The 27,768-nt window shown below is 42.4% G+C and overlaps 1 protein-coding gene across 1 annotated transcript; it reads left to right on the forward strand.

Moving 5' to 3' along the window:
- lactbl1a (lactamase, beta-like 1a) lies at nt 1-24,209 on the forward strand. Its single transcript, XM_061970231.2, has 7 exons — nt 1-115; nt 175-318; nt 4,500-4,603; nt 4,690-4,847; nt 11,100-11,302; nt 22,852-22,957; nt 23,017-24,209. The coding sequence occupies exons 2-7, from the start codon at nt 213-215 to the stop codon at nt 23,993-23,995; spliced, it is 1,656 nt and encodes a 551-aa protein (XP_061826215.2). The 5' UTR covers nt 1-115; nt 175-212; the 3' UTR covers nt 23,996-24,209.
- Nucleotides 24,210-27,768: the final 3,559 nt, after the last annotated feature.

A 27,768-nucleotide genomic window follows, 5' to 3' on the forward strand; every position in this document is an offset into this window, starting at 1 on the left:
ACGAGGATCACAGAGAAGATTAGGTGGCAGCATGGGACTCCAGGAGTGGGTCGTAAGGAAACGAGCAGCTACGTGAAGGATGAAGAAGACAATGAAACGTGTCGTCTTGTCCTTGGTAAGCCAAATGATGTATTCTGCATGAAGACTTACATTGACTGCCTCATCTTTTTTCAGATTGCCCCGTGGATCCACGGCCAGTTTTAACAGGCAGGATGAAGGTGAAGTGGACCATGTTGGGCATGGTGGTCTTCTTCTTGCTCTCCGTGGTTATGACCTGCTGCTTCATTTGGCAATATAGGATCCCCAAGATGAAGACAGGTAACCTTTACAGTTACACCTTGACCAAGGCGTCCTTGGCTCCAGGGCTGACTTGAGGAATCTGCAGCAGGATTACACAAAGCTGGCACAGGCTTACTCGCTTCTGTGGGGGGGGGGGGGGGGAAAGGTCAATACTGCTATCAAAAGTGTTCAAGCTCCGTGTAAAAGGACATTTGTAAAGTGATGAAAGATTTAAAGTTAGTCAACAAATCATCACTTTGAACACCACTGCTCTAAAAATGCATGTAACTTGTTCTATACTGTATATACAAAAGAAAAAATATCATAATGGCTCACCATTACTTAGATCAGCGGTCCCCAACCACCGGGCCGCGGCCCGGTACCGGTCCGTGGATCGATTGGTACCAGGCCGCACAAGAAATAAAAAAATAAAAATAAAAAAACAAAAACATTTTTTTAAATTTTTTATTAAATCAACATAAAAAACACAAGATACACTTACAATTAGTGCACCAACCCAAAAAACCTCCCTCCCCCATTCACTATACTTGCCAACCTTGAGACCTCCGATTTCGGGAGGTGGGGGGGTGGGCGGAGTCGGGGTGGGACGGGGGCGTGGCTGGAGGCGTGGTTGGGGGCGTGGCTAAAAGGGGAGGAGTATATTTACAGCTAGAATTCACCAAGTCAAGTATTTCATATATATATATATATATATATATATATATATATATATATATATATATATATATATATAAGAAATACTTGACGTTCAGTGAATTCTAGCTATATATTTATTTTATTATATGTATATATATATATATATATATATATATATACACATATATATATATATACATATATATATATTTATTTTATTATATGTATATATTAGAGATGCGCGGATAGGCAATTATTTCATCCGCAACCGCATCAGAAAGTCGTCAACCATCCGCAATCCACCCGATCTAACATTTGATCAGAACCGCATCCGCCCGCCATCCGCCCGCACCCGCCCGTTGTTATATATCTAATACAGACGATGCAAGGCATTAGTGAGGTTATAAAGCTTTTGCCTGTTAAAGAAAGGAGACTGATCCAATGCAGCACAGACATTCGCGTGCCACGCTGTCACGACCCGGACGCACACCAGTGCGCAATCATATGGGAGCCGCGCTGAGCGCACCTCCAAGCGCGTCTCACTGCCGGCGACGGCCGGGTATATGGGCCCGACGCTCCAGCGCCATCCATTTTCAGGGCTAGTTGATTCGGCAGGTGGGTTGTTACACACTCCTTAGCGGGTTCCAACTTCCATGGCCACCGTCCTAGCTGCTGTCTATATCAACCAGGGTGAGCCCCACCCCTTTCGTGAGCGCACTGCGCGCGGAGTGACCCCTGTTACGCGCCCCCGGCAACAGGGGTGGCGGGCAGGTAAGCTGCGCGGGCGGAGCGCACGGAGTGACCCCTGTTACGAGCCCCCGGCCACGGGGGTGGCGGGCAGGTAAGCTGCTTACCTGCTGCGCGTGACGCCGGCCGCGGCGAAGGCGGACGAGGCGGGGTGTCGTGCGGTGGGCGCGGTGGTGACCCTGGACGTGCGTCGGGCCCTTCTCGCGGATCGCCTCAGCTACGGCTCCCGGTGGGGCCCTCTCGGGGGAAGGGGCCTCGGTCCCGGACCCCGGCGAGGCGTCGGGGGCCTTCTCCGCTCCGTAAAAGTGTCCATCTCTTTTTTTTTTTTTCTTCTGTTGTGGCATATGCTGCAGGTGCCTGCTCGTTTTTCCTATGTGGGTAACAACATTTAACTATGTATATATATTTACCAATTGGTTTAACTGCCACCCGCCTGAATCTATTTAAAATCTAATTTTTTTTTATTTCAACCGCCCGACCCGACCCGACCCGCGGATAAAATCTAATTTTTTTAAATTTCATCCGCCCGATCCGCGGATAATCCGCGGACTCCGCGGTTGTGCTTGCAAACCGCGCATCTCTAGTATATATATATATATATATATATATATACATACGTATATATATCTATTTTATTATATATATATATATATATATATACGTATATATATCTATTTTATTATATATATATATATATATATATATATATAAAAAATAAATACTTGAATTTCAGTGTTCATTTATTTACACATATACACACACACAACACTCATCTACTCATTGTTGAGTTAAGGGTTGAATTGTCCATCCTTGTTCTATTCTCTGTCCCTATTTTTCTAACCATGCTGAACACCCTCTCTGATGATGCATTGCTGTGTGGCACGCACAAAAGTGCTTTCATCAAATGCACTAGATGGCAGTATTGTCCTGTTTAAGAGTGTCACAACATTGCTGTTTATGGCAGACGAACTGCTTTACGGTATACAAAAATGTGACTGCTGTTGTTGTGTGTTGTTGCCGCGCTGGGAGGACGTTAATGAAACTGCCTAACAATAAACCCATGAGGACCTGAGTCCGCCTGAATTTCGGGAGATTTTCGGGAGAAAATTTGTCCCGGGAGGTTTTCGGGAGAGGCGCTGAATTTCGGGAGGGTTGGCAAGTATGCCCATTCACACAAAAGGGTTGCTTCTTTCTGTTATTAATATTCTGGTTCGTACATTATATATCAATATATATCAATACAGTCTGCAAGGGATACAGTCCGTAAGCACACATGATTGTATTTTTTTATGACCAAAAATTAAAATAAAAAAAAATAAAAAATTCAAGCGTTGACTGGTCCGCAGTTACAAAAAGGTTGGGGACCACTGCCTTAGATTGTTCAGTATGTGGCTCTCTGTCAGGTTCAAACACTGATGACATCTATTAAACAAGACAAGAAGCAAGGAATCAAACAGAGACAGAATTAAATTTGGCTCAATGAGGAGAAATGCGTACACCTGTATCTTTGCACAGTGTCGTCACGCTCTGACGAAAGATTGTATGCCTCCTCTTTTATTTGGACTTTCCCTGATTACATGGCAACAGCTGTTTCTAAGGGAGGGGGGTCGTAAACAGCCATTGCCTTTGGTTACAAAACAGTTCAAAGAAGAGGTGCCTTGAGGGGAGTCAGGTCCTGCTTCCTCTTCGCTTTGTAGTTCTCAAGTCAAGACAAAAATCTTTCTGTGGATTACAATACATCAAAGAAACCAAACACCTTCATGCTGCTTCCCATCCTACACAGTGGAGTTTTACAAGCCTTCTTCTTGGTAGGATCAAAGACAGCTTTTGTCTGCTGGCCGGGAACTCATTGAAACACAAAGTTTTGGGATAACTTACGTCAGGGCCGGCCCGTGGCATAGGCCGTATAGGCAAATGCTAAGGGCGCCGTCCATCAGGGGGCGCCATGCCAGTGCCACAAATGTTGGAGGAAAAAAAATAAAAAAAATAAAGTTGTTACTATTATTTCTAAATACAAAAAAATAATCTCACGTTAATTAAAATGCAAAGTAAAGCCTATTTAATAGAAATATTATTTGTTACAACATTACGCCGCCCCCTCCCTTCCCGTATCATGACTCTTTTTGGACGTCACCACATCAAAAAATCAACACAAGATGTCAAAACGGCCAAAACTGTCAGGTGCCCAGGGAAGAAAAAAGAGAAAAGAAGAGGAGAAACGAGAAAAGACAGAGGTAGCAGGTAGGTAACGTTAGCCTACATGAAATTATTTGTCTGTTACAGAATGTGATAGTAGCTGGCTTTTTAGCATTAAGCTAATGTTACATGACTCGGCAATTGCTAATCAATAAATAGCTAGTTCTGTTTTAACGTCGGGTTAATATTGTGGAGGGGGCTAAATTGTTATGGAAAATAATAATGTAACGTTAGGTAATTACAGTACTCCCACCTTACATTCCTCAGGGACATTTGTATTAGATCTTTTAAGCAGGTGTTTTTTGTTTACATTGTTATTGCCTTCTGGTTAGCTAATGTTTGCCCTGCAGGTAATAGTCACTTTTCCACCCCTTTATATATTAGGTATAGTTGTAAGTAAAAAAAAAAGGTCAAAGACAAAGCTATTCGGGTTCTTGTGAGTATATACACTTCACTGCCGATGTGGGGGGGCGCCACCTAAAATCTTGCCTAGGGCGCCAGATTGGTTAGGGCCGGGCCTGACTTACGTACAATTATTCTGGAAAATGTGAACTACGACACGACTGTGACCTACTCAAAAACTAAAAGTTGTAGTCCTTGTTTGTTGTTTTTGAACCCAGAAGAGGACCTGAGAGAAGCAGCAGTTGAAGACATGTGCCCACGTTACCCCGAGCCCTTGCCCCTCAAACATCCCATCGTGGCCTTGAGGGTGGCTTTGGAGAAGGTGACTGACCTTTTATTCTTGGCAAATATTCTTACTGCAATTGTTGTTATGAAATATTTGTACTGCAATTGTTGTTTCCCCAACAGGTCGATGTCCTCCTGAGGAGCAGTGTGGACGCCACCGAGCGTCCAGCGCTGTCTGCTATTCTAGTTTTAAATGACTCAGTTCTATGGCTGGGTAATTTTGGAAAGAAGAACATCAGCGAGCGGACGTCAGCCCCGCCCCACGAGCACACAGTGTACAGGTGAGCACACCTTTGCAGGGGGCGGAACTGTTACCACGTAAAAGTTGTACACTACATTTATTTATACTTGGATATTTAATACGTTACTTTTACTTTGTTACATTGACCTTCATTCCGATCACTACATTTATTTATACGTTACTTTTACTTTGTTACATTGACCTTCATTCCGATCGCTACATTTATTTATACGTTACTTTTACTTTGTTACATTGACCTTCATTCCGATCACTACATTTATTTATACGTTACTTTTACTTTGTTACATTGACCTTCATTCCGATCACTACATTTATTTATACGTTACTTTTACTTTGTTACATTGACCTTCATTCCGATCACTACATTTATTTATACGTTACTTTTACTTTGTTACATTGACCTTCATTCCGATGGCTACATTTATTTATACGTTACTTTTACTTTGTTACATTGACCTTCATTCCGATCGCTACATTTATTTATACGTTACTTTTACTTTGTTACATTGACCTTCATTCCGATCACTACATTTATTTATACGTTACTTTTACTTTGTTACATTGACCTTCATTCCGATGGCTACATTTATTTATACGTTACTTTTACTTTGTTACATTGACCTTCATTCCGATCACTACATTTATTTATACGTTACTTTTACTTTGTTACATTGACCTTCATTCCGATCACTACATTTATTTATACGTTACTTTTACTTTGTTACATTGACCTTCATTCCGATCACTACATTTATTTATACGTTACTTTTACTTTGTTACATTGACCTATGAACTATGGACTGGACTCAAACACACATCTGTTGTAATACATGCTATAGTAGGGTCACACACACATCTGTTGTAATACATGCTATAGTAGGTTCACACACACATCTGTTGTAATACATGCTATAGTAGGTTCACACACACATGTTGTAATACATGCTATAGTAGGTTCACACACACACATCTGTTGTAATACATGCTATAGTAGGGTCACACACACATCTGTTGTAATACATGCTATAGTAGGTTCACACACACACATCTGTTGTAATACATGCTATAGTAGGTTCACACACATATGTAATACATGCTATAGTAGGTTCACACACACATCTGTTGTAATACATGCTATAGTAGGTTCACACACACATCTGTTGTAATACATGCTATAGTAGGTTCACACACACACATCTGTTGTAATACATGCTATAGTAGGTTCACACACATCTGTTGTAATACATGCTATAGTAGGTTCACACACACATCTGTTGTAATGCATGCTATAGTAGGTTCACACACACATCTGTTGTAATACATGCTATAGTAGGTTCACACACACATTTGTTGTAATACATGCTATAGTAGGTTCACACACATCTGTTGTAATACATGCTACAGTAGGTTCACACACACATCTGTTGTAATACATGCTATAGTAGGTTCACACACACATCTGTTGTAATACATGCTATAGTAGGTTCACACACACACATCTGTTGTAATACATGCTATTGTAGGTTCACACACACATATCTGTTGTAATACATGCTATAGTAAATTCACACACACATGTTGTAATACATGCTATAGTAGGTTCACACACACATCTGTTGTAATACATGCTATAGTAAATTCACACACACATATGTTGTAATACATGCTATAGTAGGTTCACACACACATATGTTGTAATACATGCTATAGTAGATTCACACACACATCTGTTGTAATACATGCTATAGTAAGTTCACACACACACATCTGTTGTAATACATGCTATAATAGGTTCACACACATCTGTTGTAATACATGCTATAGTAGTTTCACACACACACATCTGTTGTAATACATGCTATAGTAGGTTCACACACACACACATCTGATGTAATACATGCTATAGTAGGTTCACACACACATCTGTTGTAATACATGCTATAGTAGGTTCACACACACATCTGTTGTAATACATGCTATAGTAGGTTCACACACACATCTGTTGTAATACATGCTATAGTAGGGTCACACACACATCTGTTGTAATACATGCTATAGTAGGTTCACACACACATCTGTTGTAATACATGCTATAGTAGGTTCACACACACACATCTGTTGTAATACATGCTATAGTAGGGTCCCACACACATCTGTTGTAATACATGCTATAGTAGGTTCACACACACATGTTGTAATACATGCTATAGTAGGTTCACACACACACATCTGTTGTAATACATGCTATTGTAGGGTCCCACACACATCTGTTGTAATACATGCTACAGTAGGTTCACACACACATCTGTTGTAATACATGCTATAGTAGGTTTACACACACATCTGTTGTAATACATGCTACAGTAGGTTCACACACACATTTGTTGTAATACATGCTATAGTAGGTTTACACACACATCTGTTGTAATACATGCTACAGTAGGTTCACACACACATTTGTTGTAATACATGCTATAGTAGGTTCACACACACATCTGTTGTGAGTCATACCAAAGACTATAAAAATGGGACCCATTACCTCCCTGCTTGGCACTCAGCATCAAGGGTTGGAATTGGGGGTTAAATCACCAAAATGATTCCCGGGCGCGGCCACCGCTGCTGCCCACTGCTCCCCTCACCTCCCAGGGGGTGATCAAGGGTGATGGGTCAAATGCAGAGAATAATCTCGCCACACCTAGTGTGTGTGTGTGACAATCATTGGTACTTTAACTTTAACTTTAATACATGCTATAGTAGGTTCACACACACACACATCTGATGTAATACATGCTATAGTAGGTTCACACACACATCTGTTGTAATACATGCTATAGTAGGTTCACACACACATCTGTTGTAATACATGCTATAGTAGGTTCACACACACATCTGTTGTAATACATGCTATAGTAGGGTCACACACACATCTGTTGTAATACATGCTATAGTAGGTTCACACACACATCTGTTGTAATACATGCTATAGTAGGTTCACACACACACATCTGTTGTAATACATGCTATAGTAGGGTCCCACACACATCTGTTGTAATACATGCTATAGTAGGTTCACACACACATGTTGTAATACATGCTATAGTAGGTTCACACACACACATCTGTTGTAATACATGCTATTGTAGGGTCCCACACACATCTGTTGTAATACATGCTACAGTAGGTTCACACACACATCTGTTGTAATACATGCTATAGTAGGTTTACACACACATCTGTTGTAATACATGCTACAGTAGGTTCACACACACATTTGTTGTAATACATGCTATAGTAGGTTTACACACACATCTGTTGTAATACATGCTACAGTAGGTTCACACACACATTTGTTGTAATACATGCTATAGTAGGTTCACACACACATCTGTTGTGAGTCATACCAAAGACTATAAAAATGGGACCCATTACCTCCCTGCTTGGCACTCAGCATCAAGGGTTGGAATTGGGGGTTAAATCACCAAAATGATTCCCGGGCGCGGCCACCGCTGCTGCCCACTGCTCCCCTCACCTCCCAGGGGGTGATCAAGGGTGATGGGTCAAATGCAGAGAATAATCTCGCCACACCTAGTGTGTGTGTGTGACAATCATTGGTACTTTAACTTTAACTTTAATACATGCTATAGTAGGTTCACACACATATGTTGTAATACATGCTATAGTAGGTTCACACACATGTGTTGTAATACATGTTATAGTAGGTTCACACACACACACACACACACACACACACACACACACACACATCTGTTGTAATACATGCTATAGTAAGTTCACACACACATCTGTTGTAATACATACTATAGTAGGTTCACACACACATCTGTTGTAATACATGCTATAGTAGGTTCACACACACATCTGTTGTAATACATGCTATAGTAGGTTCACACACACATCTGTTGTAATACATGCTATAGTAGGGTCACACACACATCTGTTGTAATACATGCTATAGTAGGTTCACACACACACATCTGTTGTAATGCATGCTATAGTAGGTTCACACACATCTGTTGTAATACAGGCTATAGTAGGTTCACACACACATCTGTTGTAATACATGCTATAGTAGGGTCCCACACACATCTGTTGTAATACATGCTATAGTAGGTTCACACACACATCTGTTGTAATACATGCTATAGTAGGTTCACACACATCTGTTGTAATACATGCTATAGTAGGTTCACACACACACACACACACACACATCTGTTGTAATGCATGCTATAGTAGGTTCACACACATCTGTTGTAATACATGCTATAGTAAGTTCACACACATCTGTTGTAATACATGCTATAGTAGGTTCACACACACATCTGTTATAGTACATGCTATAGTAGGTTCACACACACACACACACATCTGTTGTAATACTAGCTATAGTAGGGTCACACACACATCTGTTGTAATACATGCTATAGTAGGTTCACACACACATATGTTATAATACATGCTAAAGTAGGTTCACACACATCTGTTGTAATACATGCTAAAATAGGTTCACACACATCTGTTGTAATACATGCTATAGTAGGTTCACACACACATCTGTTGTAATACATGCTATAGTAGGTTCACACACACATCTGTTGTAATACATGCTATAGTAGGTTCACACACACACACATCTGTTGTAATACATGCTATAGTAGGTTCACACACACATCTGTTGTAATACATGCTATAGTAGGTTCACATACACATCTGTTGTAATACATGCTATAGTAGGGTCACACACATCTGTTGTAATACATGCTATAGTAGGTTCACACACACATCTGTTGTAATACATGCTATAGTAAGTTCACACACACATCTGTTGTAATGCATGCTATAGTAGGTTCACACACACATCTGTTATAATACATGCTATAGTAGGTTCACACACACATCTGTTGTAATGCATGCTATAGTAGGTTCACACACATCTGTTGTAATACATGCTATAGTAAGTTCACACACATCTGTTGTAATACATGCTATAGTAGGTTCACACACACACATCTGTTATAGTACATGCTATAGTAGGTTCACACACACACACACACACACACATCTGTTGTAATACATGCTATACTAGATTCACACACACACATCTGTTGTAATACATGCTATAGTAGGTTCACCACTAGGCCACTGAGTAGGTCCAAGTAAAATTGTGTGACGCCACATAAACCGGACGAAATGTACCCAACACACAATATTTTTCCTTACTAAAAAAAACCTAACTTTTACGAATTAAAATGGAACAAGTTAAAAATATTTAAACGCTCAAAAAATAAATGTCATGACTGGGTCTTGGGTGTGTGCTTTTCCGGGATGCAACGGAAAGTTGGCTCGTGCGAGACGGGAATGAAGGTACATGATTTATTTATTATTATCAAAAAAAAAAGGAATAAATGAAAGCGCGCACAGTGGCGGAGAACAAACTATGAAAAACAAAAAGACTATAAACATGGAACAAAAACTTACTTGGCTTGGACAAAAATAGTTGCATGAAGAATGGACATGGGAAGAATGGACAGAGCATAAATGTGGTGAGGTCGTCAGGACGAACAACAGAAAATGAAAAGCTTAAATAACACAGACACGATTAACGAAAACAGGTGCGTGACTCAAAACGTGAAACAGGGTGCGTGACGTGACAGGTGAAAACTAATGGTTGCTATGGTGAAAACAAGAGTGCACAATGAGTCCAAACGTGGAACAGGTTAAACTAATGGGGTAATCATGCAAACAAGACAAGGGAGTGAAAAGCCAGAAACTTAACAAAACGTGACTTAAAACAAAACATGATTACACAGACATGACAATAATATTAAGTAACCAGAATATTACGCAACATATTTCTTCTGCCATTTTTTTGTATTTTTTTTAATATATAAAACCTTGTCATAAGTGTGTATAAGTACTTTTTGAGCACATGCAACAATATTGTGATAATAATGACAACTATGATCATTTTAGTGACAATAATCGTGATATGATTTTTTTTTATTTGGTTCCATCCCTACTCGCACCAAGTACTACAGAAATATCACAGCAAGAATAAACTCACCTTAACGCAGAACCAGTTGACCTCCGTCCTTCCCCTGCAACTCATTTTGCTAGTTTCGGGTATTTTATTCTTTCACAATAAAATACCCGGAAAACAAAACATGATATGGATGTGATTTCAAATCAATGTCCTTGCTGATTTAACTAACACCTTCCTAATAAAGCGATGAAATGATTACCTCTGCAGAATAGCAAGCCTCTCCAAGATCTTTCCCACTCTGATGTTGTACAAGCTGTGGGAAGAAGGACTTGTGGGCTCTCTCGACGACTCCGTGGAGAAGTATGCAGACAACTTCACCATCAAGAATCCTCTGGGAAGAAGTGCTGAGTCAGCAGCCACCTTCAAAAGACCTGCAATTACTTTGCGAAGGATGGCCAGCCATCTCTCTGGTAACGCCACACAACCTTCCTTTACACTTTGCAACCTTTATGATGGCGGGCGCTAACTTTCCAGATATACAGTAACTAGATATGTCACGCTCCTCTTAGCTAGAAGGGACAACGTGCCAAGGTACTTCATCGTTGTAGATGGCGCAGGAACCAAGACATCAACAATGCCATATATATATATATATATATATATATATATATATATATATATATATATATGTATGTGTGGGAAAAAAAATCACAAGACTATTTCATCTCTACAGGCCTGTTTCATGAGGGGGGGTACCCTCAATCGTCAGGAGATTTTAATGGGAGCATTCGCATACCATGGTTTATATAGGGCACAGAGTGGGTGGGTACAGGCTGGCCTAGGGGCGTGGTGATTGGCTCATGTGTTGCCTAGGAGGTGTTTCCTTCTATGGCGGCATGTTGTTACAATTTCGCTGCGCTTGTTGAGGGATGACAGGTCTGGACGGTAAATAATAAACAGTTTCTCTTTCAAGCATAGGTTGCATCTTTTATTACCACTATTGTAAGGTGTGCTGGATGCAAGAATTTGCCATGTTATTGAATATTCAACATTATTGTCTTTGAGGTCCCAAATGTGTTTGCTGAGTTCTGTGGTATTTCGGAGGTTTTTGTTCCTGAAAGAAGCCTTGTGATTGTTCCATCTGGTTTTGAATTCTCCCTCGGTTAATCCTACATATGTGTCGGATGTGTTAATGTCCTTGCGTATTACCTTAGATTGGTAGACAACTGATGTTTGTAAGCACCCCCCGTTGAGGGGGCAATCAGGTTTCTTTCGACAGTTACATGCTTTGTTGGTTTTGGAGTCGTTCTGACTGGGGGTCGACGGCTCATTTGCAATTGTTTTGTTGTGGTTTGAGATGATTTGTCGTATATTGTTCATGCAGCTGTAGCTCAATTTGATGTTGTTCTTGTTGAATACTTTTCTTAGGTTGTTGTCTTTGGGAAAGTGTTTGTCAATCAGATTGAGGAATTTGTGTCCAATGTTCGTTGAGACGTTTTTGCTGTATGGGGGGTTGTACCAGATGATGCCGTTTCGTTTTCTGTTCTTTTTTGGCTGGTTTCCTGGCGTGGGTTCATAGGTGAGGGTGAAAAGCCCTTGATGAAAGCGGATACAATTTCACCCTCACCTATGAACCCACGCCAGGAAACCAGCCAAAAAAGAACAGAAAACGAAACGGCATCATCTGGTACAACCCCCCATACAGCAAAAACGTCTCAACTAACATTGGACACAAATTCCTCAACCTGATTGACAAACACTTTCCCAAAGACAACAACCTAAGAAAAGTATTCAACAAGAACAACATCAAATTGAGCTACAGCTGCATGAACAATATACGACAAATCATCTCAAACCACAACAAAACAATTGCAAATGAGCCGTCGACCCCCAGTCAGAACGACTCCAAAACCAACAAAGCATGTAACTGTCGAAAGAAACCCGATTGCCCCCTCAACGGGGGATGCTTACAAACATCAGTTGTCTACCAATCTAAGGTAATACGCAAGGACATTAACACATCCGACACATATGTAGGATTAACCGAGGGTGAATTCAAAACCAGATGGAACAATCACAAGGCTTCTTTCAGGAACAAAAACCTGCGAAATACCACAGAACTCAGCAAACACATTTGGGACCTCAAAGACAATAATGTTGAATATTCAATAACATGGCAAATTCTTGCATCCAGCACACCTTACAATAGTGGTAATAAAAGATGCAACCTATGCTTGAAAGAGAAACTGTTTATTATCTACCGTCCAGACCTGTCATCCCTCAACAAGCGCAGCGAAATTGTAACAACATGCCGCCATAGACGGAAACACCTCCTAGGTAACACATGAACCAATCACCACGCCCCTAGGCCAGCCTGTACCCACCCACTCTGTGCCCTATATAAACCATGGTATGCGAATGCTCCCATTAAAATCTCCTGACGATTGAGGGTACCCCCCCTCATGAAACAGGCCTGTAGAGATGAAATAGTCTTGTGATTTTTTCCCCCACACATACATATATATTTTTATATATATATATATATATAAATATATATTAGTGATGGGTTGATGAGGCGTCATGAAGCGTTTCGACACATTGCAAAACTGTATTGATACTGTGTCGATACTGTGTCACTAAATACTGACATCTGCTGGACATTAAAAATCCCTACAGGCAACCTATGGACCGACTCAACTGACACTGATTTGATGCCCTAGTACAGGGGTCACCAACCTTTTTGAAACCAAAAACTACTTCTTGGGTACTGATTAATGCGAAGGGCTACCAGTTTGATACACACTTAAATAAATAAATATATTGTCATTTGTAAGTTACACGTAAGTGTGATTTAAACAAGAATAGCTAAATAAATAAATGTATATATATAAAAAAATGGGTATTTCTGTCTGTCATTCCGTCGTACATTTTTTTTTCCTTTTACGGAAGGTTTTTTTGTAGAGAATAAATGATGAAAAAAACACTTAATTGAACGGTTTAAAGGAGGAGAAAACACGAAAAAAATTAAAATAAAATTTTGAAACATAGTTTATCTTCAATTTCGACTCTTTAAAATTCAAAATTCAACCGACAAAAAGAAGAGAAAAACTAGCTAATTTGAATCTTTTTGAAAAAATTATTATTATTAAATTTTTTAAAGAAATTCAAAATACTTTGAAATAAGATTTAAATTTGATTCTACAGATTTTCTAGATTTGCCAGAATAATTGTTATGAATTTTAATCATAGTAAGTGTGAAGAAATATTTCGCAAATATTCTTCGTCGAAAAAACAGAAGCTAAAATATTTATTATTCTTTACAATAAAAAATAAATTTACTTGAACATTGACTTAAATTGTCAGGAAAGAAGAGGAAGAAATTTAAAAGGTAAAAAGGTATATTTGTTTAAAAACCCTAAAATCATTTTTAAGGTTGTATTTTTTCTCTAAAATTGTATTTCTAAAAGTAATAAGAAGCAAAGTAAAAAATAAATGAATTTATTTACACAAGTGAAGACCCATCCATCCATCCATTTTCTACCGCTTATTCCAAGTGAAGACCAAGTCTTTAAAATATTTTCTTGGATTTTCAAATTCTATTTGAGTTTTGTCTCTCTTAGAATTAAAAATGTCGAGCAAAGCGAGACCAGCTTGCTAGTAAATAAATAAAATTTAAAAAATAGAGGCAGCTCACTGGTAAGTGCTGCTCTTTGAGCTATTTTTAGAACAGGCCAGCGGGCGACTGATCTGGTCCTTACGGGCTACCTGGTGACCGCGGGCACCGCGTTGGTGACCCCTGCCCTAGTATATACAATAATATAAACCAAGTCATTGTATTTCATTTAGGATTATTTCATATCTTCATTTAAATAAAAATATATTTGTATCTTTTTTAGATACAGTCAATAAATAATGTGAACATGTATCATAACATGGAAATCTAAGAGAACGTGTTGTGGATGATTGTGGACTGGGAATTTTTTTTATTAAATTTTTTTACACATTTTTATTAAAAAAAAAATTAAAAAAAAGTTTTTCCGACGTATTACATTTTAGACGATTTCTCTTCTTGGTTATTATTTCTCGGGCTGTAGAAAAGAGCCGCTCACAGGGCACAGAGGAGGCGACACAGTTCGCGTATCGGTCACGTGACCAAAACAGCTCATGATCGGTCACGTGACTTTCTAAAACCGACACAGGGTTTTGCTCTATGAGCTCGACGCATGCGCCGATGCATCGGTGTTGCCGGACCCATCACTAATATAATATATATATATATATATATATATATATATATATATATATATATATATATATATATATATATATATACATACACACACACACACACGTATATATACATTCACATATGATGAAACAAAAATGGAGCTGTTTGGCCACAATACCCAGCAATATGTTGGGAGGAGAAAAGGTGAGGCCTTTAATCCCAGGCACACCATGCCCACCGTGAAGCATGGTAATAATAATAATAGATTTTATTTGTAAAAAAAGCACTTTACATTGAGCAAACAACCTCAAAGTGCTACAGTGTATTAAAAAAAATAATAAAAAGATAATACAAAAATAAATACAAATATTAACTAAAACAGCCTAATAGCTAGAACTAGTATGCATGTATCTATAAAAAGGCGTTTTTAAAAAGAAAGGTTTTTAAGCCTTTTTTTTTTTTTTTTAATCATCCACAGTCTGTGGTGCCCTCAGGTGGTCAGGGAGAGCGTTCCACAGACTGGGAGCGGCGGAGGGGTGGTGGTAGTATTATACTCTGGGCCTGTTTTGCTGCCAATGGAACTACTGCTTTTAAATGGGACAATGAAAAAGGAGGATTAGCTCCAAATTCTTCAGGACAAGCTAAAATCATCAGCCCGGAAGTTAGCTGATGATTGATGAAAGGAATGGCTAAATCAGGCCAGAATGTAGGTTTTAGAATGGCCTCCCCAAAGTCCTGACTTAAAGGTGTGGACAATGCTGAAGAAACAAGTCCATGTCAGAAAAGCAACACATTTAGTGGTCAAGTGGTCAAGCAGAAGCTTGTGGATGGCTACCAAAAGCGCCTTATTGCAGGTCAACTTGCCAAGGGACATGTAAGCAAATATTAACATTGCTGTATGTATACTTTTCACCCTCACATTTTCAGTAGAGCCATAATAAATTCATAAAAGAAGCAAACTTCATGAATGTTTTTTGTGACCAACAAGTATGTGCTCCAATCACTACATCACAAAAAAATAAGAGTTGTAGAAATGATTGGAAACTCAAGACAGCCATGACATGATGTTCTTTACAAGTCTATGTACACTTTTGACCACAACTGTGTGTAATATATACACAGTAGAGATGCGCGGATAGGCAATTATTTCATCCGCAACCGCATCAGAAAGTCGTCAACCATCCGCCATCCACCCGAACTAACATTTAATCAAAACCGCATCCGCCCGCACCCGCCCGTTGTTATACATCTAATATAGACGATGCGAGGCATTAGTGAGGTTATAAAGCTTTTGCCTGTTAAAGAAAGGAGACTGATCCAATGCAGCACAGACATTCAATGCGTGCCACGCTGTCACGGCCCAGACGCACACCAGTGCGCAATCATATGGGAGCCGCGCTGAGCGCACCTCCAAGCGGCGGCCATCCTACTCGTCGCGGCCTAGCCCTCGCGGCTCTCGCTGCCGGCGACGGCCGGGTATGGGCCCGACGCTCCAGCGCCATCCATTTTCAGGGCTAGTTGATTCGGCATGTGGGTTGTTACACACTCCTTAGCGGGTTCCGACTTCCATGGCCACCGTCCTGCTCTCTATATCAACCAGGGTGAGCCCCACCCCTTTCGTGAGCGCACTGCGCGCGGAGTGACCCCTGTTACGCGCCCCCGGCAACAGGGGTGGCGGGCAGGTAAGCTGCGCGGGCGGAGCGCGTGGAGTGACCCCTGTTACGAGCCCCCGGCCACGGGGGTGGCGGGCAGGTAAGCTGCTTACCTGCTGCGCGTGACGCCGGCCGCGGCGAAGGCGGACGAGGCGGGGTGTCGGTGCGGTGGGCGCGGTGGTGACCCTGGACGTGCGTCGGGCCCTTCTCGCGGATCGCCTCAGCTACGGCTCCCGGTGGGGCCCTCTCGGGGGAAGGGGCCTCGGTCCCGGACCCCGGCGAGGCGTCCCTTCTCCGCTCCGTAAAAGTGTCCATCTCTTTTTTTCTTTTTCTTCTGTTGTGGCATATGCTGCAGGTGCCTGCTCGTTTTTCGTATGTGGGTAACAACATTTAACTATGTATATATATTTCCCAATTGGTTTAACTGCCACCCGCCTGAATCTATTTAAAATCTTTTTTTTTTTTAATTTCAACCGCCCGACCCGACCCGCGGATAAAATCTAATTTTTTTTTTATTTCAACCGCCCGATCCGCGGATAATCCGCGGACTCCGCGGTTGTGCCCGCAAACCGCGCATCTCTAATACACAGTAACCAGAGGTGGGTAAAGTAGCCAGAAATTGTACTCAAGTAAGAGTTGTGTTACTTTAGAGATTTATTACTCAAGTAAAAGTAAGGAGTAGTCACCCAAATATTTACTTGAGTAAAAGTAAAAAGTATCTTGTGATACTCACGTACTGAGTAACTGATGAGTAACCCGTTTGTTTAATGATGACGGCAACAAATAATGCACAAAAACATAAAAATAGCAATGAACAAATTCAGAGCCAGGAATATCTCTTAAACAACTAAAACATTAATATATATTAAATAATAATACATTAACATTTTAAAAAAAATGAAGGCAAATTGAGCCACAATAACTTAACAGCACCATAGGCTCAGTAGGCAGAGATTACAAAGGAAAATAACAAGTTAGCCTTTACGCCAGGGGTGCTCATTACGTCGATCGCGATCTACCGGTCGATCTCGGAGGGTGTGTCAGTCGATCACCAGCCAGGCATTAAAAAAATAGTCCTAAAAATGAGCGATCATAAATCTTCACTATGACGTCACTTTCGTCACTTGATTGGCATTCACGGCACCCGAGGGTCTTCTGAGATGACGCTGGCTGCTGCCAGCTCATTAAAATTACCGACTGGAAGGCGAGAAACACTTTATTTCAACAGACTCTGGCGCCGTACCTGTCGTCAAAACTCCAAAGACCGACTGCACAGTTGCACAATAAAAGCGCCGCTTCATCCTGCCTGCGCTACCAAAATAAGAGTCTCAGAAAGCTGGCGTGCACAAGCTAGCAAGCTACGGAGTTTGCCGACAATGTATTTCTTGTAAAGTGTATACAAAGGAGTACGGAAGCTGGACAAATAAGATGCCAAAAAGCAACCACTTTCATGTGGTATTGGACAGAAAGGAGGACTTTTTTTCTCCTCCATTCGAAAATGTGGACGTTATCATCACCACTGTCTGATTCCTATCAATGCAAGTCATCAGAATCAGGTAATACACCAACTTATATTCTTGTCTTCATGAAAGAAAGGAATCTATATGTGTTAAACATGCTTGTATTATCTTTAAACACCTTTAACTTCCATCCATCCATCCATCCATCCATCCATCCATCCATCCATCTTCTTCCGCTTATCCGAGGTCGGGTCGCGGGGGCAGCAACCTAAGCAGGGAAGCCCAGACTTCCCTCTCCCCAGCCACTTCGTCCAGCTCTTCCTGTGGGACCCCGAGGCGTTCCCAGGCCAGCCGGGAGACATAGTCTTCCCAACGTGTCCTGGGTCTTCCCCGTAGCCTTCTACCGGTCGGACGTGCCCTAAACACCTCCCTAAGGAGGCGTTCGGGTGGCATCCTGACCAGATGCCCGAACCACCTCATCTGGCTCCTCTCCATGTGGAGGAGCAGCGGCTTTACTTTGAGTTCCCCCCGGATGACAGAGCTTCTCACCCTATCTCTAAGGGAGAGCCCCGCCACCCGGCGGAGGAAACTCATTTCGGCCGCTTGTACCCGTGATCTTGTCCTTTCGGTCATAACCCAAAGCTCATGACCATAGGTGAGGATGGGAACGTAGATCGACCGGTAAATTGAGAGCTTTGCCTTCCGGCTCAGCTCCTTCTTCACCACAACGGATCGATACAGCATCCGCATTACTGAAGACGCCGCACCGATCCGCCTGTCGATCTCACGATCCACTCTTCCCTCACTCGTGAACAAGACTCCGAGGTACTTGAACTCCTCCACTTGGGGCAAGATCTCCTCCCCAACCCGGAGATGGCACTCCACCCTTTTCCGGGCGAGAACCATGGACTCGGACTTGGAGGTGCTGATTCTCATCCCAGTCGCTTCACACTCGGCTGCGAACCGATCCAGTGAGAGCTGAAGATCCTGGCCAGATGAAGCCATCAGGACCACATCATCTGCAAAAAGCAGAGACCTAATCCTGCAGCCACCAAACCAGATCCCCTCAACGCCTTGACTGCGCCTAGAAATTCTGTCCATAAAAGTTCAGAACAGAATGGGTGACAAAGGGCAGCCTTGGCGGAGTCCAACCCTCACTAGAAAAGTGTCCGACTTACTGCCGGCAATGCGGACCAAGCTCTGGCACCGAGCATACAGGGAGCGGACCGCCACAATCAGACAGTCCGATACCCCATACTCTCTGAGCACTCCCCACAGGACTTCCCGAGGGACACGGTCGAATGCCTTCTCCAAGTCCACAAAACACATGTAGACTGGTTGGGCAAACTCCCATGCACCCTCAAGGACCCTGCCCAGAGTATAGAGCTGGTCCACAGTTCCACGACCAGGACGAAAACCACACTGTTCCTCCTGAATCCGAGGTTGGACTATCCGGCGTAGCCTCCTCTCCAGTACACCTGAATAGACCTTACCGGGAAGGCTGAGGAGTGTGACCTTTAACTTGTTAACAATATTAACTATATGTGTTAAACATGCTTGTATTATTTTTAACCACCTTTAACTTGTTAACAATATTAACTATATGTATTAAACATGCTTGTATTATCATTAAACACCTTTAATGTATTAACAATATTAACTATATGTGTTAAACATGCTTGCATTATCATTAAACACCTTTAACTTGTTAACAAAAACATATATTTCATAAATAAGTAAATATAAATGATACATATGAATGAGGTAGATCCCCACGACTTGATCAATTGAAAAGTAGCTCACCTGCAGAAAAAGTGTGAGCACCCCTGCTTTACGCAAACCATAAACTGATAGGTGTGGGCTGCACCTGGGAACACACTGATTGGTGTTTCTATGCATGCGTGTGTGTGTGTGTGTGTGTGTCTATGAGGCTGCAGTGCGTTAATAAATGTCCCCACACGATGTACATTTGACACTGATTCATAGCAGGGAAGCTAACATCAGCCTACGGTGACAACCAAAATATCTACTAACGTTACTTACCGCCATGTGCAAATTTGACGTTGAGTTCATGTAAGCTTAAGCTTGTTAATCATGTGACCGCCTGGCTCTGTTTGATTGGTGAAACGTCACCAGTGACTGCATTTGATTGGTGAAACGTCACCAGTGACTGCATTTGATTGGTGAAACGCAGGCATGTGATAGATCCTACTTTGAAGGTCTGTCTGACAGACCAAAACAAACAAAGCGTGCATTAACAGATGGATGAAAATCAGTAGCGAGTAGCGAGCTGAATGTAGATAAAAGTAGCGGAGTAAAAGTAGCGTTTCTTCTCTATAAATATACTCAAGTAAAAGTAAAAGTATGTTGCATTAAAACTACTCTTTGTCATGACTTGGTCCTGGGTGTTAGCTTTTCCGGGATGCAACGGAAAGTTGGCTCGGGCGAGACGGGAATGTGAGTAAATTTTTTATTGAAACACTAGAACTACAAAAAAAAGAAGTAAACAAAAGGCGCGCACAATGGCGGAGAACAAACTATGAAAAACAAAAAGACTATAAACATGGAACAAAAACTTACTTTGGCATGGGACATGAAGCAGGATCTTAGAGGATGAAGAGTGTACAGAAGCATAAATGTGAGGTCGTCAGAACGACAAACGGAAAAGTATGAACTTAAATACTATGGACATGATTAGTGAAAGCAGGTGCGTGACTCAAAACGTGAAACAGGTGCGTGACGTGACAGGTGAAAACTAATGGGTTGCTATGGTGACAAACAAGAGTGCACAATGAGTCGAAACGTGGAACAGGTGAAACTAATGGGTAATCATGCAAACAAGACAAGGGAGTGAAAAGCCAGAAACTAAACAAAACATGACTAAGACAAAACATGATTACACAGACATGACACTCTTAGACGTACAATTTATCCCAAAAGTTACTACTAGCGCGTTACTACCCACCTCTGACAGTAGGTATATATATATATATATTAGAGATGCGCGGTTTGCGGGCACAACCACGGAGTCCGCGGATTATCCGCGGATCGGGCGGATGAAATTTAAAAAAATTAGATTTTATCCGCGGGTCGGGTCGGGCGGTTGAAAAAAATAAAAAATAGATTTTAAATAGATTCAGGCGGGTGGCAGTTAAACCAATTGGTAAATATATATACATAGTTAAATGTTGTTACCCACATACGAAAAACGAGCAGGCACCTGCAGCATATGCCACAACAGAAGAAGAAAAAAAGAAGAGATGGACACTTTTACGGAGCGGAGAAGGGACGCCTCGCCGGGGTCCGGGACCGAGGCCCCTTTCCCCGAGAGGGCCCCACCGGGAGCCGTAGCTGAGGCGATCCGCGAGAAGGGCCCGACGCACGTCCAGGGTCACCACCGCACCGACACCCCGCCTCGTCCACCTTCGCCGCGGCCGGCGTCACGCGCAGCAGGTAAGCAGCTTACCTGCCCGCCACCCCCGTGGCCGGGGGCTCGTAACAGGGGTCACTCCGCGCGCTCCGCCCGCGCAGCTTACCTGCCCGCCACCCCTGTTGCCGGGGGCGCGTAACAGGGGTCACTCCGCGCGCAGTGCGCTCACGAAAGGGGTGGGGCTCACCCTGGTTGATATAGACAGCAGGACGGTGGCCATGTAAGTCGGAACCCGCTAAGGAGTGTGTAACAACCCACCTGCCGAATCAACTAGCCCTGAAAATGGATGGCGCTGGAGCCTCGGGCCCATACCCGGCCGTCGCCGGCAGTGAGACGCGCTTGGAGGTGCGCTCAGCGCGGCTCCCATATGATTGCGCACTGGTGTGCGTCTGGGCCGTGACAGCGTGGCACGCGAATGTCTGTGCTGCATTGGATCAGTCTCCTTTCTTTAACAGGCAAAAGCTTTATAACCTCACTAATGCCTTGCATCGTCTATATTAGATATATAACAACGGGCGGGTGCGGGCGGATGCGGTTCTGGTCAAATGTTACATCGGGTGGATGGCGGATGGTTGACGACTTTCTGATGCGGTTGTGTATGAAATAATTGCCTATCCGCGCATCTCTAATATATATATATATTTTTTTTTTGTTTGTTTTCTTTTTCAATTCAACTGTTGGACATTTTTAGGCCATCTCCATGCAATCAAAAAGATATTTTCTAACTTGTAACCTGTTTTGAAAAAGTTGTACCATACTGTGTATGACCAAATAACGCATTGTGAGAAACGGTTTGAATCGAGAATCGATTCTGAATCAATTTCGTTACATCCGGAATCGGATCAAAGGTCCCCCAAGATTCACACTCCTACTGCATAAAATATGATGTACTGTTGAAACAAGGACATTAAGAATAATCTTTCATAGGTAAGATTTAGATTTTAGTTTTGATGTTGTCAATAAAGTAGACCGCATGAAAAACGATTGAGAAATGCGCAAGTTTTGATTTGTTTTTAATATACAACGCACTGAATTGGGAAAGAGGCCCCCTACAAATATGTCCGCCACATAGGCACGTTGACGTATCTACTGTATATATCTGTGGTTGTAAGCATTAAACTACTCCCGTATGTAACACACTAAAAATCAAGAGTAAGATTTCTAAATCAGTGTTAATATTGGGGTCGGTCCCGGGCCCCCCTGTAATGGAAAAGGTGATGTGATTTCCTTCCTTTTTTGATTTTTACAGGATTACCGCGCAGATTAAGGTCAACTAATCTCCTCTGGAGTGGAGACACACAAGCAGCCATTAATTTGTTACGAGATGATGTCCTTGTTGCGGACCCTGGAACAAAGTAAGGCAGTTGAAAGCTGTGATGTTGCGTCATTTGATGAGTTGTGTCTTTACTCCCAGATGCCACTACAGCAACGTTGCCTTTTCCTTACTGGCCAACGTCCTGGCCCACAAACTGACCGGAATGGACTTTGAGAAGTGGCTTTTTCACAATATTTTGGCTCAGCTGGGCATGAAGAACACTGGTTTCGACATGAGTCCAATGATCCGGAGGCAGATGGCGGTGGGTGTCTACAGCAACGGTGAGCCCGCCCCTCTTTACAACTTGGGCTGGTATCGGCCCGCGGGTCAGATGTACTCCACGACTGCTGACATGGCCAAACTTATGATGGCCCTCCTGGGCTCACACAGCAGGACGCTTCTCCGAAAGGACACGCTGAACACAATGCTTGCCCTGGTTTTCCAGTGCCAGAGGGGCTACTTTGCCAACTACACAGGCACGCCCTGGGAGATCAACCAGCAACTGGGCTATGATGTGGTAAGAAAGGATGGCGACTTGGACGGATATGCAGCCACTCTCTCTCTTGTGCCACGGCTTAAATTGGGACTGGTGATCCTGATGGCCGGAGTTCGACCTTCGAACAAGGATTTGGTGAGCCTGATCTACAGCCACCTCCTCCCTGCCGTGGAAGGCGCATTTAGGAATGCTGAACGGATTCCTAGACCACCGCCTGACCCGGCTCCTTATATTGGCTTTTTCACTTACAAGAATATGACTTTCTATGAGATTAAAACGGGATCAGATGGAGCGCTGGTTATGCAGCAGTTTGGGCCACAGGTGGAGAAAAGTCTTCCATCCAAATACCAAACCCTCAGACTTGAATACCTGCAGGACAGGGTGTTCAGAGTGGTGTTGAAGAGCCCATACCCTTGTCAATTAAAGTTCAACAGTGCCTCGGTCTCGCTGGAGACACAAGACAGACAACTCTTTAATTTCTACCTCTTCAACAAGAAAGGTGTGTCGCCAGGTTTTGATTCTCCAGGACTCAACACATACAAAGTCATGCGGATAGCCAGCAGACCATTTTTTACCACATGAAGACTGAATGTTGTCATGGCGATGACTACACCCGGGATCATTTGTATGGTGAATTGATTGATCTTACTGTGTGAGTCCGCTATGTGAACTAGTACGCTACCAATGGCCATGTGAGTCTTGGAGCACTCACCTATGTCTGCTTCAGGGAATAAAACCATTAATTTCTTAGACAGACCCCCAGGTTAGCCAAATAGTCCTCAGAAGATTCCAATAAAATAGAGAAACATGGTGGTCATGACTGTGTATTGTTGGAGAAAGACTGCCTGAAACTGGTCACTTCTGTGGGTTCACATTTAAAAACTTGGCAAGGAATCCGTGGAGATGTGTGTTCGCCTTGTACGAATCTATCTACTTGTACTTAGCTGAGGTCGAGTTACGAACGCAGCAGCCTAACCCAAGACTTTCCTCTCCTCAACACCTCCCGAGGTGTTCCCAGAGAGATATAGTCTCCAACATGTCCTGGGTCTTCTCCAAGGCCTCCTCGCGGTCAGACGTCCTCTGACCTGATGCCTGAGCCACCTCATCTGGCTCCTCTCAATGTGGAAGAGCAAGGGTTTTTACTCAAGAGTTCCTCCCGAATGAGAGCTTCTCACCCTATCTTGAGTGCTCTGACGGGACACGCGTCCAGTCTGCCCTAGGGCGCCACCATCCTAATCTTGCAATTTCAGTCTCTACCTACAACTCATAACCATAGATGAGTGTAGGAACATCAATCGACTGGTAATTGAAAGCTTTGCCTTCTGGCTTAACTCCCTTTTCACCACGACGGACCGATGCAGAACCCCGCACTGATCCGCCTGTCGATCTCAAGATCCATTCACTTGTGAACAAGACCCCAAGGTACTTGAACTTCTCCAGTTGAGGCAGGATCTTATCCCTTGGAACGAGGGACTCGCGGCTTCTCATCCCAGTCGCTTCACGCTCAGCTGTAAACCGATCCAGTGAGAGCCGGCAGGAACACATCATCTGCCAAAAGCAGAGACCCAATCCTGCAGACGCCTAACCGGATCCCCTCAATGCCTTGATTGAGCCTACAAATTGGTGAGAAAGGACAGCCCTGGCAAAGTCCGACCCTCACTAGAAAAGGTTCAAACTTACAGCCGGTAACGTGGACCAAGCTTTCACACCCATTTTCACAAAGCAGACTGCCAAAATCAATACAAATTGAGCTGTTGTATAAAAAGGTGAGAGCCTTGCGCTTAAACTACTTATTAAACAGTAACGTAGGTTCTAAGGGCCCCTTGAATCAATCGCAACTGGACTGTTCAGTTTGTCGTAGAGAACAGTTCAACAGCTGTAGTCAGTTCATGCTCACAGATACACAGGACAAATCTAGTCTGAGTGCTTGGTGCCAGGCCCAATTTTTTTTATGCTCTACAAGAGGGGACAAGCGCCACAATTGAGCAAAAACCATTCTTATCGGGGCATGCACCCTCCTATAGCGGATCAATAGTTGGGGTTCAGCACCAAGCGCGCAGACTAAATCTATCCTACCCAAATCTGTGAGCATGGACTGACGAGGCCTGCTAGGATGAGAGATGAAACGACTTCAAAGACAGACAGAACAGTCCAGCTGCGATCCATTCATGGCCTGAATGAATGACATCATCCATAGGCCAGTTATCTAGGTTACATTTATCTACACTACTAAAAACAAACATTGTAATACAAATGCTTATACTGTATATGCAGCGTAAACAAGTCACTTTTTACCAGAAAAGAAACAGTGGTACCTCGGGATACGAGTGCCCCCGTTTCAGAACTTTTAGGGATACAAGCTGTCTCTCGGCTAATTGTTGTGCTTTAGGCTACAAGGAAAAACTCGGGTTACGAGCCTCCTCACCAAGCAGAAGCAGTCAACAACATGGAATGATAAGGCTGTTGGAACAAATCCAATAACATCAAGATCACATTTCTTATTCAATTCTGAATGGATTTAAACATTTCAAAAAATCTATGTTTTTAGGCCATCTCTGCGCTTACTCGCTACACGTCAGCAGCCAAGAGAAGCTTAGTAACCTATTTTGAAAATATTTTATCAAAATGTTCATACCAAATAATATAGCTTGTAAGAATCGGGTTAAATTAGAAAGGAGATTAAAGACAACGCATCCCAGCTACAACTGGGTTCTATGAACACAGATACAACTGTATCTACGACGGATACTGCAATACAAAATAGTCTCTCTCTTTTTGATGAAATAACATTAGAGGAACTATTACGGCGTGTAAGTGGGATAAAACAAACAACATGTTTACTTGACCCACTTCCTGGGAAACTTATCAAGGAGCTTTTTGTATTATTAGGTCCATCAGTGCTAAATATTATAAACTTATCACTTTCCTCTGGCACTGTTCCCCTAGCATTCAAGAAAGCGGTTATTCATCCTCTGCTCAAAAGACCTAACCTTGATCCTGACCTCATGGTAAACTACCGACCGGTGTCCCACCTTCCCTTTATTTCGAAAATCCTCGAAAAAATTGTCGCACAGCAGCTAAATGAACACTTAGTGTCTAACAATCTCTGTGAACCTTTTCAATCCGGTTTCAGGGCAAATCACTCTACGGAGACAGCCCTCGCAAAAATGACTAATGATCTACTGCTAACGATGGATTCTGATGCGTCATCTATGTTGCTGCTTCTTGATCTTAGCGCTGCTTTCGATACCGTCCATCATAATATTTTATTAGAGCGTATCAAAACACGTATTGGTATGTCAGACTTAGCTTTGTCGTGGTTTAACTCTTATCTTACTGACAGGATGCAATGCGTCTCCCATAATAATGTGACCTCGGACTATGTTAAGGTAACGTGCGGAGTTCCTCAGGGTTCGGTTCTTGGCCCTGCACTCTTTAGTATTTACATGCTGCCGCTAGGCGACATCATACGCAAATACGGTGTTAGCTTTCATTGTTATGCTGATGACAGCCAACTCTACATGCCCCTAAAGCTGACCAACACGCCGGATTGTAGTCAGCTGGAGGCGTGTCTTAATGAAATTAAACAATGGATGTCCGCTAACTTCTTGCAACTCAACGCCAAGAAAACGGAAATGCTGATTATCGGTCCTGCTAAACACCGACATTTATTTAATAATACCACCTTAACATTTGACAACCAAACAATTACACAAGGCGAATCAGTAAAGAATCTGGGTATTATCTTCCACCCAACTCTCTCCTTTGAGTCACACATTAAGAGTGTTACTAAAACAACTCTCTCCTTTGAGTCACACATTAAGAGTGTTACTAAAACGGCCTTCTTTCATCTCCGTAATATCGCTAAAATTCGTTCTATTTTATCCACTAGCGACGCTGAGATCATTATTCATGCGTTCGTTACGTCTCGTCTCGACTACTGTAACGTATTATTTTGGGGTCTCCCTATGTCTAGCATTAAAAGACTACAGTTGGTACAAAATGTGGCTGCTAGACTTTTGACAAGAACAAGAAAGTTTGATCATATTACGCCTATACTGTATATACCTTTATATACATATATACATATATATATACCTATACTGGCTCACCTGCACTGGCTTCCTGTGCACTTAAGATGTGACTTGAAGGTTTTACTACTTACGTATAAAATACTACACGGTCTAGCTCCGTCCTATCTTGTCGATTGCATTGTACCATATGTCCCGGCAAGAAATCTGCGTTCAAAGAACTCCGGCTTATTAGTGATTCCCAGAGCCCAAAAAAAGTCTGCGGGCTATAGAGCGTTTTCTATTGGGGCTCCAGTACTATGGAATGCCCTCCCGGTAACAATT

This window comes from Nerophis lumbriciformis, linkage group LG01, assembly GCF_033978685.3.
Source record: "Nerophis lumbriciformis linkage group LG01, RoL_Nlum_v2.1, whole genome shotgun sequence".
NCBI classification, from domain to species: Eukaryota; Metazoa; Chordata; class Actinopteri; order Syngnathiformes; family Syngnathidae; genus Nerophis; species Nerophis lumbriciformis.